Source organism: Phocoena phocoena, chromosome 14, assembly GCF_963924675.1.
Source record: "Phocoena phocoena chromosome 14, mPhoPho1.1, whole genome shotgun sequence".
Taxonomy (NCBI): Eukaryota; Metazoa; Chordata; class Mammalia; order Artiodactyla; family Phocoenidae; genus Phocoena; species Phocoena phocoena.
In genome coordinates, this window is record NC_089232.1 from 58,557,757 (window position 1) to 58,572,273 (window position 14,517).

Genomic DNA, 14,517 nt, shown 5'->3' on the forward strand with positions numbered 1-14,517 from the left:
GGTTTATCAAGTTTGATTATCTTCTCAAAAACCAGATTTTGTTTTTATTGATCTTTGGTATCGTTGCCTTCATTTCTTTTTCATTTATTTCTGGTCTTATCTTTATGATTTCTTTCCTTCTGCTAACTTTGGAGTTTTTTTGTTCTTTCTCTAATTGCTTTAGGTGTAAGGTTAGGTTGTTTATTTGAGATGTTTCTTGTTTCTTGAGGTAGGATTGTATTGCTATAAACTTCCCTCTTAGAACTGCTTTTCTGCATTCCATAAGTTTTGGGTCATCGTGTTTTCATTGTCATTTGTTTCTAGGTATTTTTTGATTCACTCTTTTTCTTCCTCAGTGATCTCTTGGTTATTTAGTAGCATATTGTTTAGCCTCCATGTTTTTGTATTTTTTACAGTTTTTTTCCTGTTATTTCTATCTAGTCTCTTAGCATTGTGGTCGGAAAAGATACTTGATATGATTTCAATTTTCTTAAATTTACCGAGGCTTGATTTGTGACCCAAGATATGATCTATCCTGCAGAATGTTCCATGAGCACTTGAGAAGAAAGTATATTCTGTTGTTTTTGGATGGATAGTCCTATAAATATCAATTAAGTCCATCTTGTTTAATGTGTCATTTAAAGCTTGCTTTCCTTATTTATTTTCATTTTGGATGATCTGTCCATGGTGAAAGTGGGGTGTTAAAGTCCCCTACTATGATTGTGTTACTGTTGATTTCCCCTTTTCTGGCTGTTAACATTTTCCTTATGTATTGAGGTGCTCCTATGTTGGGTGCATAAATATTTACAATTGTTAAATCTTCTTCTTGGATTGATCCCTTGGTCATTATGGAGTGTCCTTTGTCTCTTGTAATAGTCTTTATTTTAAAGTCTATTTTGTCTGATATGGGAACTGCTGCTCCAGCTTTCTTTTGATTTCCATTTGCATGGAATATTTTTTTCCATCCCCTCACTTTCAGTCTGTATGTGTCCCTAGGTCTGAGGTGAGTCTCTTGTAGACAGCATATATATGAGTTTTGTTTTTGTATCCATTCATCCAGTCTGTGTCTTTTGGTTGGAGCATTTAATCCATTTACATTTAAGGAAATTATCGATATATATGTTCCTATTACCATTTTCTTAATTGTTTGGGGTTGTTTTTGTAGGTCTTTTCCTTCTCTTGTGTTTCCTCCCTAGAGAAGTTGCTTTAGCATTTGTTGTAGAGCTGGTTTGGTGGTGCTGAATTCTCTTAACTTTTGCTTGTTTGTAAAGGTTTTAATTTCTCTGTTGAATCTGAATGAGATCCTTGCTTGGTAGAGTAATTTTGGTTGTAGGTTTTTCCCTTTCATCACTTTAAATATGTCCTGCTACTCCCTTCTGGCTTGCAGAGTTTCTGCTGAAAGATCAGCAGTTAACCTTAAGGGAATTCCCTTGTATGTTATTTGTTGCTTTTCCCTTGCTGCTTTTAATATTTTTTCTTTGTATTTAATTTTTGATAGTTTGATTAATATATGTCTTGCCATGTTTCTCCATGGATTTATCCTGTAATGGACTCTCTGTGCTTCCTGGACTTGATTGACTACTTCCTTTCCCATATTAGGGGAGTTTCCAACTATAATCTCTTCAAATATTTTCTCAGTCCCTTTCTTTTTCTCTTCTTCTTCTGGGACCCCTATAATTCGAATGTTGGTGCATTTAATGTTGTCCCAGAGGTCTCTGAGACTGTCTTCAATTCTTTTCATTCTTTTTTCTTTATTCTGCTCTGTGGTAGTTATTTCCATATTTTATCTTCCAGGTCCCTTATCTGTTCTTCTGCCTCAATTATCCTGCTATTGATTCCTTCTAGAGAATTTTAATCTCATTTATTGTGTTGTTCATCACTGTTTCTTTGCTCTTTAGTTCTTCTAGATCCGTGTTAAACGTTTCTTGTATTTTCTGCATTCCATTTCCAAGATTTTGGATCATCTTTACTATCATTACTCTGAATTCTTTTTCAGGTAGACTGCCTGTTTCCTCTTCATTTGTTTGGTCTGGTGGGTTCTTACCTTTCTCCTTCATCTGTTGCATATTTCTCTGTCTTCTCATTTTGCTTAACTTAATGTGTTTGGGGTCTCCTTTTTGCAGGCTGTGGGTTTGTAGTTACGTTTTTTTTGGTGTTTGCCCCCATTGGGTAAGGTTGGTTCAGTGGTTTGTGTAGGCTTCCTGGTGGAGGGGACTGGTGCCTGTGTTCTGGTGAATGAGGCTGGATCTTGTCTTTCTGGTGGGCAGGACCACGTCTGGTGGTGTGTTTTGGGGTGTCTGTGAGCTTATTATTATTTTAGGCAGCCTTTCTGCTAGTAGGTGGGGTTGTGTTCCTGTCTTGCTAGTGGTTTGGCATAGGGTGTCCAGCATTGGAGCTTGCAGGTTGTTGAGTGGAGCTGGGTCTTAGCATTGAAACAGAGATCTCTGAGAGCTCTCGCTGATTGATATTATGTGGGACCGGGAGGTCTCTGGTGGTCCAATGTCCTGAACTTGGCTCTCCTACCTCAGATGCTTAGGCTTGACACCCAGCTGGAGCAGCAAGACCCTGTCAGCCACACAGCCAAGAGAGCTCCACTCACATCACCTTACTTTTCCCTCTTGCCACTGGACTATGTGTGGACCACCACCCCATCCTCATCACAGGGGGATGCTTTCATGTAGGTAGATGTGGAAGGAATGCGTCACACACTGGTGGAGAGGTGGGGGGGCTGGGCAGCTGATGGGCTCCAAAAATGGCTGAAACTGTCAACACATAATACTTGAATGTAACCCCTCCCTACTAGAATCTTTTTGATGGTTTGGTATTACATGGTAGTGTACTTCAGAATATTTTTGTTTGTTCTTTTGTCATTTTTACCTTTTTTTTTTTTTTTTTTTTTTTTTTTGCCGTACGCGGGCCTCTCACTGCTGTGGCCTCTCCCTTTGCGGAGCACAGGCTTCAGACGCGCAGGCTCAGCAGCCATGGCTCACAGGCCCAGCTGCTCTGCGGCATGTGGGATCTTCCCAGACCGGGGCACGAACCCATGTCCCCTGCATCGGCAGGCGGACTCTCAACCACTGCGCCACCAGGGAAACCCTGTGATTTTTATTTTTATTCATTGTACTTGGCATTTGTGCTTTTCAATCAGGATTCGTGTCTTTCAGTTCTGGGAAGTATTCTTGCATTACTTCTTTGATAATTTCTTTGCTTTACTTTTTCCTGCTCTCTCTTTCTGAAACTCATTAGTTATATCTTGGACCACTTGGATTAATCCATTAATTTTCTGTCACTTTTTAAAAGTCATTTTTGTTCTTATTTCTATAAGATTTCCAAAGCTTTTGAGACTCATGCTTTCATGATGGAGGCTTCCCTCAAATGTCTAGTAACCCTTCTCTTCTGGTTTACATTGAAGAGCAAGGCACTTAAAGCTGATTTGTAGCTGTGTGTGCATGGGATGTAGCATGTAAACCCAGTTTTTAGTGTCCCGGAAATGAGTAAGTGAAGGAAGCTGAGGAACTCATTGTTATACACAGACTTCTACTGCTCCCAGCCCCTGCTCTTCTTTGTTCCTGATATGTCTGAGTCTGAAGCCCCTCGTCCAGTTTCTGTTGGTCTTTATCCAGTAGGAATGGGGAAGGAGTAATTGCTGGGCCTTAATAGATGAGAAGAGGAATCTGGTGGACTAACTATTCATTATTTAGACTTGACATTTGCAAATATACCTGTTTTCAACCTCAGGCTTAACTCTGCTTTTGTAAGTTTGTAACCCTAATTTGTCAGCCTTTCTGGGATTCTTAGGGGCTAAGAATCAGCTAGTTGGAACCTAGTCATCAGTAAAGTAGTAACTGACGTACATTAAATTTTACATATTTCTGGGGTTCTTGGCTTGCTAGTTGGTCTTGTCCTCTACACACACTTAGTTTTGTCCTTCCTCCTATTTGCCACATCATTTACTATTATTTCATTTCCAGTCCAAATATGTCTTCTGGATTTTTCGAAGATGATATGTTTATATTTCTCTTTTTTGTTCTTATTGTTCGGGGTTGATTTCTGAGAGGAATAAGAGCTTAAATAGCTATCTGTTATTATTTTTAGGTACTCTGTCTCCTCAGTTTGATTTTAAACATCTGGAGGAACTCTCATTGAATCTCCAGGGTCTAGCATGATTCTCTACACATGCTTAGTAAATGTTTGTTGATGATAACTGATCTCCAACTGAAGCTTCAGAGATAAAAAACTAATGTCATTCTTCTAATGATAGAGTAGGTAGTATCTTGGGAGCATGTGAAATTGTGAATTAGGCAAAATAATGTTTTGGAACACTCCGACTCTTCAACTCTCTCTAGTATCATGTCTTTCCCACCTAAACTCTAGGGATATAGGATAGAATGGAATCTCTCATTCATTGTGACTAAGGTTGGCAGTTATTCAGTTAATCAAAAAAGTCTGTGGAATTGGCAAATCTCAAAATTAATACACTACACATGTACCTTAAACATTTTATTTCAATTTAAAGCATGCGAGTGTACTTTTTTTTTTTTGTCAATCATTTGATATAGGACCAAGGCCTTTTCTTTGCGTGGATAACTAGTTAGATGTAAATCATCCACATTTCCTGGTTTGTGTTTCTCTAAAATGCAGTCACATACAAAGCATGTGACTTTTCCAGTCAGGTTTATTGAGGTATAAATTTAGACTTATTAGGTGTACAGTTCTGTGAACTTTGAGACACTCTGTGGTAGTGAAAAATGCCACCACAATCCGTGTAAAACATAGGTTCCCATCACCCAGGAAAGTTTCCTTTTGTGCCCTTCTTGTAAATTATTTTGGCCCGTCTCTAGCCTCTGGCAACACCTGATCTGATTTCTGTCTCTACAGTTGTGCCTTTTCCCCCAGTGTCATACAGATGGAATTCTGCAGTCTGTAGCCTTCCTAATCTTTTACAGCTATCATTTTCTTAACCTCATTTGCCAGATTTTTTGTTATTTTTGTCTTTGGAAACTTGTCTTTAACAAGTTTTTCTAAAGCATACACTTTAATTTTCATAACAGCTTACTCTTTTTACCTTCACAATAAATTAGTTTTTATTATATTTAGATTATGTATTTATAATAACAAATAAACAGGTTCAGAGATGACTCAGGTGATTGCGGTAAGCATGCAACTTAACTGGCAGGAGTACAAGTGCACTGGGTGGAATCTTTCACTCATATTTTTGTAGAGGAAGGGAGAACATCAGCTGCTGTGGCCAGCTAGTTAGGAATATGTCACCAGTGTACTTCCATCCTCTACTGGGGCATTTCCACAGCTGGCTGGAATCTAGCTATCAATAAAGATTAAAAACATTTTAAGACCAAGCATTTAGAAAGTTAGAGGGATTTTTTTTTTTTTTTTTTTTTTTGGGTTAACTTACTGACATATTTGACTTTCCTGAAATCATACCAGGAAAACAAACATACTTGTAAGACTGCCTGTTTAACTCACACTTTTGATATGTAAGAGTTCAAATGTTTATCTCAAGTAGTTCTTTTCAAAACTACTGCTTAGGATTTGAAATTTTTTATATTTGAAAATCAACATAATTATTTAATAAAATACAAATTTATAGAGGTATAATTAGAATAAGACTACAGTAAAGTTGAAAGAAACAAGAAAAATACTGAATTCAGGTAACTTTCATCTGAATAAATATATATTTTTAAAAGCCCTCATTTTTATAACTTTTCACCAACCAATTAAGTTTATCAACCAATTAAGTTTATAGTAAATGTGAGTTAGGTACTAAATGAAGATTCTTGGTGCCCCAATAAATAGTATTGGTCAAGTGAAAACAGTCGGAGGCCAGATTGCAGTTTATTGACGTAAGAAGGAAGAGCTAAAAATGATAAGTTATTTATTACATGTTATGTCTCTGTAGAATTCTGCATGTACAGAGGAAGAGAGATTGGGATGTGGACAGATTGGTACATGTCGCTCTGTTATAGTTGTAAATTTTTATAAACCTTTATTGTAAATAACTTAACAAAGTAACAAAGGAGAAATCAGTAGGGGCTTGGGATGGAGAGTCTTATGAGATGTCGAGATCTTGGGAAATATGAGCCATTTAAGTACTACATACTTATTTTTCAGATGTCAGGGCCTAAATAGGGCTCAGCTTACATAGTGATGGTGTGCCTCTGACAGGAATAAGAAGGAAAATGCAATAAATAGATTTTTCTTTTCTGGACTATTTCCTTCAGGATGGCTCCAGAAGTCGCAGCCGTTGAGAGGAAAGGCGGGTACAATCAGCTTTGTGATCTCTGGGCAGTGGGGATCACTGCCATAGAACTTGCTGAGCTGCAGCCTCCTATGTTTGACTTACACCCAATGAGGTCAGTGTGTCATAGTTAAAGAATCCTGTGCTTAAATTAAGGTCGCCTCCCCCCCTCCCAGTATTATTTATTATGTCATGAACAAGTAATATTCTTAGTCTTGCTTTACCTTATTTGGGAATTATAGTAATAGAATTAATATTATATATTAAAATATGCAATCTTAAAATGCTGTGTAATGGTTGTTGATTTTTCAGAGCATTATTTCTAATGACAAAAAGCAATTTTCAGCCTCCTAAACTAAAGGATAAAATGAAGTGGTAAGTATTTTTGTGTTATTTACTTTTATAGTCATGAGCAAAAAAATAATTGAAATTTTAAAATCTGATTTTCAAAATTTCTTAGGTCAAATAGTTTTCATCATTTTGTGAAAATGGCACTTACCAAAAATCCAAAAAAAAGACCTACTGCTGAAAAGCTACTACAGGTATTATTTTTGCCCTGAAATATATCTTTTTTCAAAATATAAAATGTCACTCAAACAGACTTCTAATAAGTGTTCTGTACTATGTTATTTTATTTTTATAGCACCCGTTTGTCACACAGCCTTTGACACGGTCTTTGGCAATCGAACTGTTGGATAAAGTGAATAATCCAGATCATTCCACTTACCATGATTTTGATGATGATGATCCTGAGGTAGGAACTGTTTTTACCAAGTAATATATAACATACATGTATATATGTATGTACATCTGAAAACTCAGTTCTTTTAAGTTCTGGATCTAGTTTAAATCAACTCTTGAGGGAAGAATTAACTCCTTGACTTTGGAAGTCATGAGCTGGATTTTTCCTGTTGACTACTTATAGAGACTGTTTTCTGAAAAATGGCAAAGGCAGAATCATCTAATCTACTTCTTGAAATTACTGTAGTTTTTTTAAAGTAGTCATTTTAGATGAAGTTGCAAATAAATAATCCATTGTAAAAGAGAATGAAAATGGGAAGCACCTACACAAGATGTTAGAATATACATAAAATTTCTGTTCCATTTTCTTCTCAAAAAGAATCCTTGTACAATACTATATGAGTTATTAGTGGTTAGTAGAAAGTATAGGATTGACTTTGTTAGTGACTATTACCCTAATTGTCTGCTGTAGACGTGTTTAAAAATGAGCCAGTGTAGTTACAGAATTAAATAACCCTAGTATCACGGGAGCATTGGTATGAATGGAAGCTTCACTTCGGCTGGCATATGTAACATTCCTAACTCAGCTAATAATTGTGGCACCTAAGATAAACTCAGTATATGTGACATGTCAGAATTCTGTTATTGGGTCTGTAACTGAGCTGGATAGCCTTGAACTTGACTGGCTTTTGGAAGGTTCTTAAAATGGTGTAAATTCCATTGATGATACTGAAGGAATGATAGCTCTCAGTGGTCAGAAAGGTGGTCTCAGATTGTCTTAGGTAAGAGAGAACCTTTCTATCAATTCATCATTGTTCTAGCTTGTCATCTTTATACAACTGTAAATAAACTACTATCCCTTTGTTTAAAGGTCTGGAAAAGCATTTGAAAACAAAAAACTTAAGAATTGTAAAGTATTATTGACTTTATAATAGGGAGAAATTGGGTTTTTTTGTTTTGCTTTATAAATTCTTCTATAATTTAATATACAGGTGTTCCTTCATTTGCATGGTAGTAAAGGACTGTACAAATGACCAAGTAAGGTGAAATCCTGCAAAGCGATCTTTTTTTTTTTTGAAAGGATCCAACAGCATTTTTTTGCATGTAAATTTATTTATTTATTTATTTATGGCTGCATTGAGTCTTTGTTGCTGAGCGGGGCTTTCTCTAGTTGCGGTGAGCAGGGGCTACTCTTCTTTACAGTGTGCGGGCTTCTCATTGCGGTGGCTTCTCTTGTGGTGGAGCATGGGCTCTAGGCGTGAGGGCTTCAGTAGTGTGGCATGTGGTCTCAATAGTTGTGGCTCTCGGGCTTTAGAGCGCAGGCTCAGTAGCTGTGGTGCACGGGCTTAGTTGCTCCGCAGCATGTGGGATCTTCCCGGACCAGGGCTCGAACCCGTGTCCCCTGCATTGGCAGGTGGACTCTCAACCACTGCGCCACCAGGGACGTCCCCTGCAAAGCGATCTTAATACTCAAGGAGAAAAATTATAATTGTTTTGTGACCTTAAAAAATTTGTGTTAGAAGATTAAAAACTCTCTTATTGTCAGTTTTAAATGTATAGGGGAATGAAAAAAATAGTAAAACTAATATTTTATTTAGTACATTGTAAAGTATTAGAACCTGTGAGAATTGTTTCTTTTCTTTGTTTTTAAAAAAAAAACATTTCCATGGATTGTTTCATTATCAAGTAGTCTGTTTATTGAGTAGATTGCATAGTGTTTGCCTTCTTGTCATATAACTTTATGACACAGAACAAGTATCTTCTTTATGCTTTGGTGAATGTCAGATTCCTTTCTAAGTTCAGATCAGCTTCCAGTATTTTATCCTTTGAACTTTCAATGCATGAAATAATCTCAGTATTCCTGTGATGTGAAATTTTTTGCTAGCGCCCCTTCTTTTGGGGCACCTTCATCCTTTTTGTCAGAACGTCTTTCTTCACTTGTGTCAGGTTCAGCCTCACTAAGTTACCCTGGCTGTGTGTCCACAGTCTCTTGAACAGTGGCAGCATCAGCATTCTCACAGTCAGCTATTTTCTCCTGTAACTTCATGTATGTTTGATTCAAACTTCATTTCCAACATCATCCAGAGTTATCACTTTCTGTTTCTTTGCAGCAGTTTTATCTTTGTTGGCTAATTTCTTCTTTCAGTTACCAATTTTTGTAAAAATGTCACATGAGTATATTATCACTGAGAGACAAGGAGGCAACACAGCTACACACTTTGCTGTCTGTGCATGAACTGAATAACAGATGCTCAGTGACCAGTCACAGACAGACTTTGAAAGTAGTGACGTGATTAGTTACGGATCATGATGTGCATCTGTTATTCACATAGTGATCTATGGACTGACAAGCAGGCAGTGAAGTTTGTGTTTTATGCAATTATAATTAATATACTGAATGTTGATAAGATTAATATACTGAATAATATACAATTGTTATATAATATTATACAACTAATAAACTGGTGACTGAAATTTGAACCATGTTATAGAGGCCTAGTGTAATTTAACTATATTCTACTAACTGAAATTTGTGCATATCAAGACTACAGGACGAGGACTGCCTGTACTCTTTCAGTGCACCAGATGCTGCTGCATTGTTGTCCCTTACTTCATCCTGTTTACTTGTTGTGCTGAATTATAAAGTCCTTTAAAATGTGTTTAAAGAGGAGAAATAATAAACCAAATATAGAAGCAACCTGTGGAATAAAGATTCTTCTGAAATTTTCTCATATAGCAGAGAAAGAAATTTCTCCCTATCAAGACTATGTTATTAGTATTATAATTGTTAGATAGGGAGGAGGGTAACTTTTCTTCCCACCATAGTTTAAGATCATACTTTCCCCAGAGAAATTTATTGTAATTTATACATATATAATACTACAATATATGTTATACATAATATGTAGTATCTGAGTCCTATTATTTGCAAATGATTTGTAATTATAATTGCTAAGTACTGTGTTGTCACTCAGAATTTGAATGTGTCTAACTAGCATTTCAGTACTTGCTGTGATACTATATAATATTGTGTGGAAATTGAATTCTCTTGAAAATATTTAGCATGTGTACTAGTTCTACTTTAGTCTTTAGTTGTTTTAGTTTAGTATACATTATTCACAGTGGAAGAAAGTTGACTTTTCATGTAGGGTTCCCATGTAGTTTCTATTTTAGAAGTACTATGCATTGAAGTAATTGTGATTAATAGCATTTTCTTCTCCTGTATGTTAACCCATGTACTAGGTACAGCATTATAAGATTTAGTAATTTTATAATTGCACTGTTGAAGCTGAGAAAGTAAAACTGTTCTCATAGAAAGCATAGATTTCATCCAAGTTCACTGATAACAGCAGTATGTGTGACTAATCTAACATGATACCTATTTTTGCTTGTTTGTTTTTGCTCCAAATATTGTGATCAAAAGTCCAGGGTTTTTCTTGTTCTGTGGCTAACTAGCTGAATGTCCTCATCTATAAAATGAAGACTAATACTTGTTTCACAAGTTTATTTTGAGGACAGAATGAGCTAAGGTATATGAAAGCACTTCGTAAACTACAAATCACTGTGTACATGTAAAGTCTTAATTTTTAAAATTATTTTTGCTACTGTTTTACTACATTGGTGTTTTAATATTTGGGTCTTAGATTCATATATTTTTACTTCCTGAGAGGTGCTCACACTGAGAATAGTTAACTCGGGTCCTGTTTTTATTTGCCTTATAGAGTCTTAAGAATTTGAGCTCGAATGTTTATGAATTACATTTTCCAAAAGATATGTGTAAGTGTATCTCCTTCAAAGGTAGTAAAACTTCAAAGATAGTGTTTCACGCACAGAAGAAAACACCTATTTGGTACATGAAATAGATGCTGGCATCACCTCTTAAAGTGAAGCCTTAGAGTGTATAGAATGGAGTTGCAGAAGTTTTTCAAATAGGGTCTTTTTTACTCCATAAGGTTGGAGGAATGTCCATGAATTAATAGTAAGAAGAACTCATCCCCACTTCACCTACCCCCCAGGATATTTCTCTCTGAAAGTGACAGTACACATAGAGAGATTTTAATAAAATAAAAGGAAAGAAAATAGAGTGCTGCTTCTGTAAGAAAAAGCATTAAGGTGGGGAAAATGTTGTGTTTACTAGGTAAGAAGACCATAAATCGTTAATGCCTTCAGCATTATTTCATTTCATTTATCTCATCCTTCTTGATATAAGAAGTTGAGGCAGATTTTTTTTTTCAATTACAATTTTCTCCTCTGCAACAGGGAAAGCTAGCTGCAGCTTTTGAACAGCTATTGTGTTGTTGAAATATTCAATTTTGAATATTTATTTATATTCAACTCATAGAACATTTATTGGGAACCTGCTGTGGATAACGTATATCCCTGATCTTAAGCTCCCAGTTTGAGGAGTAAGAAGCTTTCAGTTTCTGGTTGCCATTTTTCAAACAAATATTAACAAAGTTGTATTTTGTTCCCATTTTTATATGAAGAGAAGTATTTCTTTCATATTTGGGTAATTCTGTGGACCAGACTGTGGCTTGTCATTGACTTTGTTCTTTCCTAGCCTCTTGTTGCTGTCCCACATAGAATTCACTCAACAAGTAGAAATGTGAGAGAAGAAAAAACACGCTCGGAGATAAACTGTAAGTGTATCCTGTACACAGTTTATAATTTAACAATAAAAAATAAGATTTCAGGTTTTAATTTAGTTGCCGTTATTTTTGCTTCATTTTCTTCCAAGTAGTTTTTCTTATTAGATGCTTTGAAAGGTAGAGTGTAATTAAGGCAGTAAGAATTTCATTTTCCTTACTCCTGAGGACTTTCTAGTGGTGTCTGGGGGCGTGTATTTATGTTGTTTGGGAAGAGGAATAAAATTCCTAGAATAGGCAGGATAGAAGTAATCAAGGCAGTGCTCCCTAAACTTCCATGTGGATAGAACTTGCCTAGACAGCTTGCTAAAATGCGGTCTCTCATTCAGTAGATCTGGGGTGAGACCTGAGGTTCTTTACTTCTAACAAGCTCCCAGGTTAGATAGAAGCTGATGGTCCAGGAGAGCCAGGAGAGGGAGAGGTCTGCACATTTAAAAGCTAAGTAAGGTTAAGTAGGGACAGGCACTATCACCATTTAATAGAAAACAAAAAAGAAATGCAGAGATGAATAGATCTGCCTGTGGGATGGAGTCGTACACCTGGTTAACAGCAAGCCCTAGATCTCTCGGCTTCCAGCCCAGCGATCTTTCGCAAACACGGCTCCACTTCAGAAACCACGTCAGCACGCCTGTGTGGCTTTCACACTGCAAGTCCTTTGTGAACCTTCCTTTGGAATTTTGGCTGGACCGTACACTGTGTGTTAAGTTCTTGGCAGAGTTTGTTGCTGGTGCTACCTGGAAATGCTCTTAAAATAAGGAAATTCTTGAAAGAAAGCACCATCTACTTTACAAAAAGCCCAGGACTGGGATTTGTACTTTGCCTACAGTTAGTTGTGTGACCATATAAACTTAACCTTTATAGCTCCCTCTGAAGCCATGTGATTTAAATTTGCTAATTTTCCCCCAAAAGTATTTTTCTGAAAATGACAACCTTAGCATGTGAGCATTTCCCATTATTTTTTTTTTTTTTTTGCGGTACGCGGGCCTCTCACTGTTGTGGCCTCTCCCGTTGCGGAGCACAGGCTCCGGACGTGCAGCCCCAGCGGCCATGGCTCACGGGCCCAGCCGCTCCACGGCATGTGGGATCCTCCCGGACCGGGGTACGAACCCGTGTCCCCTGCATCAGCAGGCGGACTCTCAACCACTGCGCCACCAGGGAAGCCCTCCCATTATTTTTTAATGTACAAAAAGTAATTACAATACATCTTTGTCATTTCTTTCATAATACAAAAGGTGATTAGAGCTGCCTTTGCAGTTAGAAAACCTTATGTGTTCAGTACTACTGAAAATCTAAAGTACTTTCTATCTTGTTATCCAATTCTGTTTTTAAATTGTATTGTCAGGCCCTTTACTGCAAAGTGCAGTTTCCTGTTAGTCATTCTTTACTAGTTTATATCAGTGATTCTCTGCTCCTGACTGCACATGTGTGTACATGCTATTTGAAACTATAGATGCCTTCACCCTAGTTTTTCTGAGACTCTGATATGCCCTCCTTTTTTTTTTTTTTTTTTTGCCCTCCTTTTGATGGACATCTTCTCTTGTCCTGTGTTTGCCAGTAAGAAAGGTGCCGTATCCCTCTAGTATGTTGAGGTAGCAACAGGATTAAAACCACCACTTCTTATAATTTGTGGGTTTGATGTTTGAGGCTTTAAAATCTTATGCAGTGTTGTAGTATCTGCTTTCTTAGGATGTTTTATGATTTTATGTGAGATGTGATATATAGAATAATCAGTCATGCTATTGACGATAAAGGCAGGCTTTAGAGAAAATAATTTATTTTAGTATTTGTATAGATTTGTTGCTCTTGATAATGTTTTATGTTTACAATTACATGGTATCTCTCCATGCAACCAGGGTTTTCTCTTTATTAAACTAAATGGTGTTTGGGCAACATATATGTAAAAATTGGCTCACTTGCAGAAAGTCTGTTGCTCTTTCCCTTTTAGGAAGTCCCCTCTGCCTTCAGTTAAATATGATAAGCAGAGACTTGCTTTAAGAAGAAATAATTCTGGGGCTCTTCTTGTCTGCCATAGTAGGATCAGTTTTGACCCCTAATGGCTAGTGATGGGTCGGCAAGTGATCATGTCGGAGCTATTTCAAAGAAGCTAAGAAGGAGTTTTCATCTAGATAGTAAAATATAAATTTATGGTGTGTCGCTTGACATATGTTCAAGGAGATGGTAGCAGAAACAGAGATCAAGACCAGTAGACAATTACAGATAAGTAGGAATTTTCGACATTATTAAGAACATCATAAATAGCACTATAGCCTGGGATGATTGCCCAGCAGTTATTTGAACAGTAGTTGCAATGTCCTGTGGCAGAAACTTATCATAATTTTAGGGAATTTGGAGAGAACAGAAGAGTGATACCAGTGTAAGGCATGTAGAATGAATCTCCGTAGGGACTTCGCTGTATGGGCTCCTGTCTCTGGAAAAGTGTTCCCACAGAGTACAGGGGTATTGAATACCTACTACAGTTGGGGTTCTGTCCTTGCTATGAAAATTAGTCTAGGGACTTCCCTGGTGGCACAGTAGTTAAGAATCCACCTGCCAATGCAGGGGACAGGGGTTCAAGCCCTGATCCGGGAAGATCCCACATGCCACAGAGCAGCTAAACCCATGCGCCACAACTACTGAGCCTGTGCTCTAGAGCCCACGAGCCACAACTACTGAGCCTGCATGCCCCAACTACTGAAGCCCACAAGCCTAGAGCCCGTGCTCCACAACAAGAGAAGCTGCCACAATGAGAAGCCCGTGCACTGCAATGAAGAGTAGACCCTGCTCGCCGCAACTAGAGAAAGCCCGCGTGCAGCAGCGAAGACTCAACACAGCCAAAAAATAATAATAATAAAAATGAAAGTCTAAGACAGCATCCCTGCACCCCCGTACTTAATG

At 37.3% G+C, this 14,517-nt stretch overlaps 1 protein-coding gene across 2 annotated transcripts in view; it reads left to right on the forward strand.

Moving 5' to 3' along the window:
• Nucleotides 1-14,517, forward strand: part of MAP4K3 (mitogen-activated protein kinase kinase kinase kinase 3) — a 188,631-nt gene that overhangs the window by 123,296 nt on the left and 50,818 nt on the right. For both annotated transcript variants that reach the window (XM_065891565.1, XM_065891566.1), the window contains exons 9-13: nucleotides 6,219-6,350; nucleotides 6,548-6,610; nucleotides 6,696-6,777; nucleotides 6,879-6,989; nucleotides 11,538-11,616. In XM_065891565.1, the coding sequence (XP_065747637.1) occupies nucleotides 6,219-6,350; nucleotides 6,548-6,610; nucleotides 6,696-6,777; nucleotides 6,879-6,989; nucleotides 11,538-11,616 (467 nt within the window). The remainder of the gene's footprint in view (nucleotides 1-6,218; nucleotides 6,351-6,547; nucleotides 6,611-6,695; nucleotides 6,778-6,878; nucleotides 6,990-11,537; nucleotides 11,617-14,517) is intronic.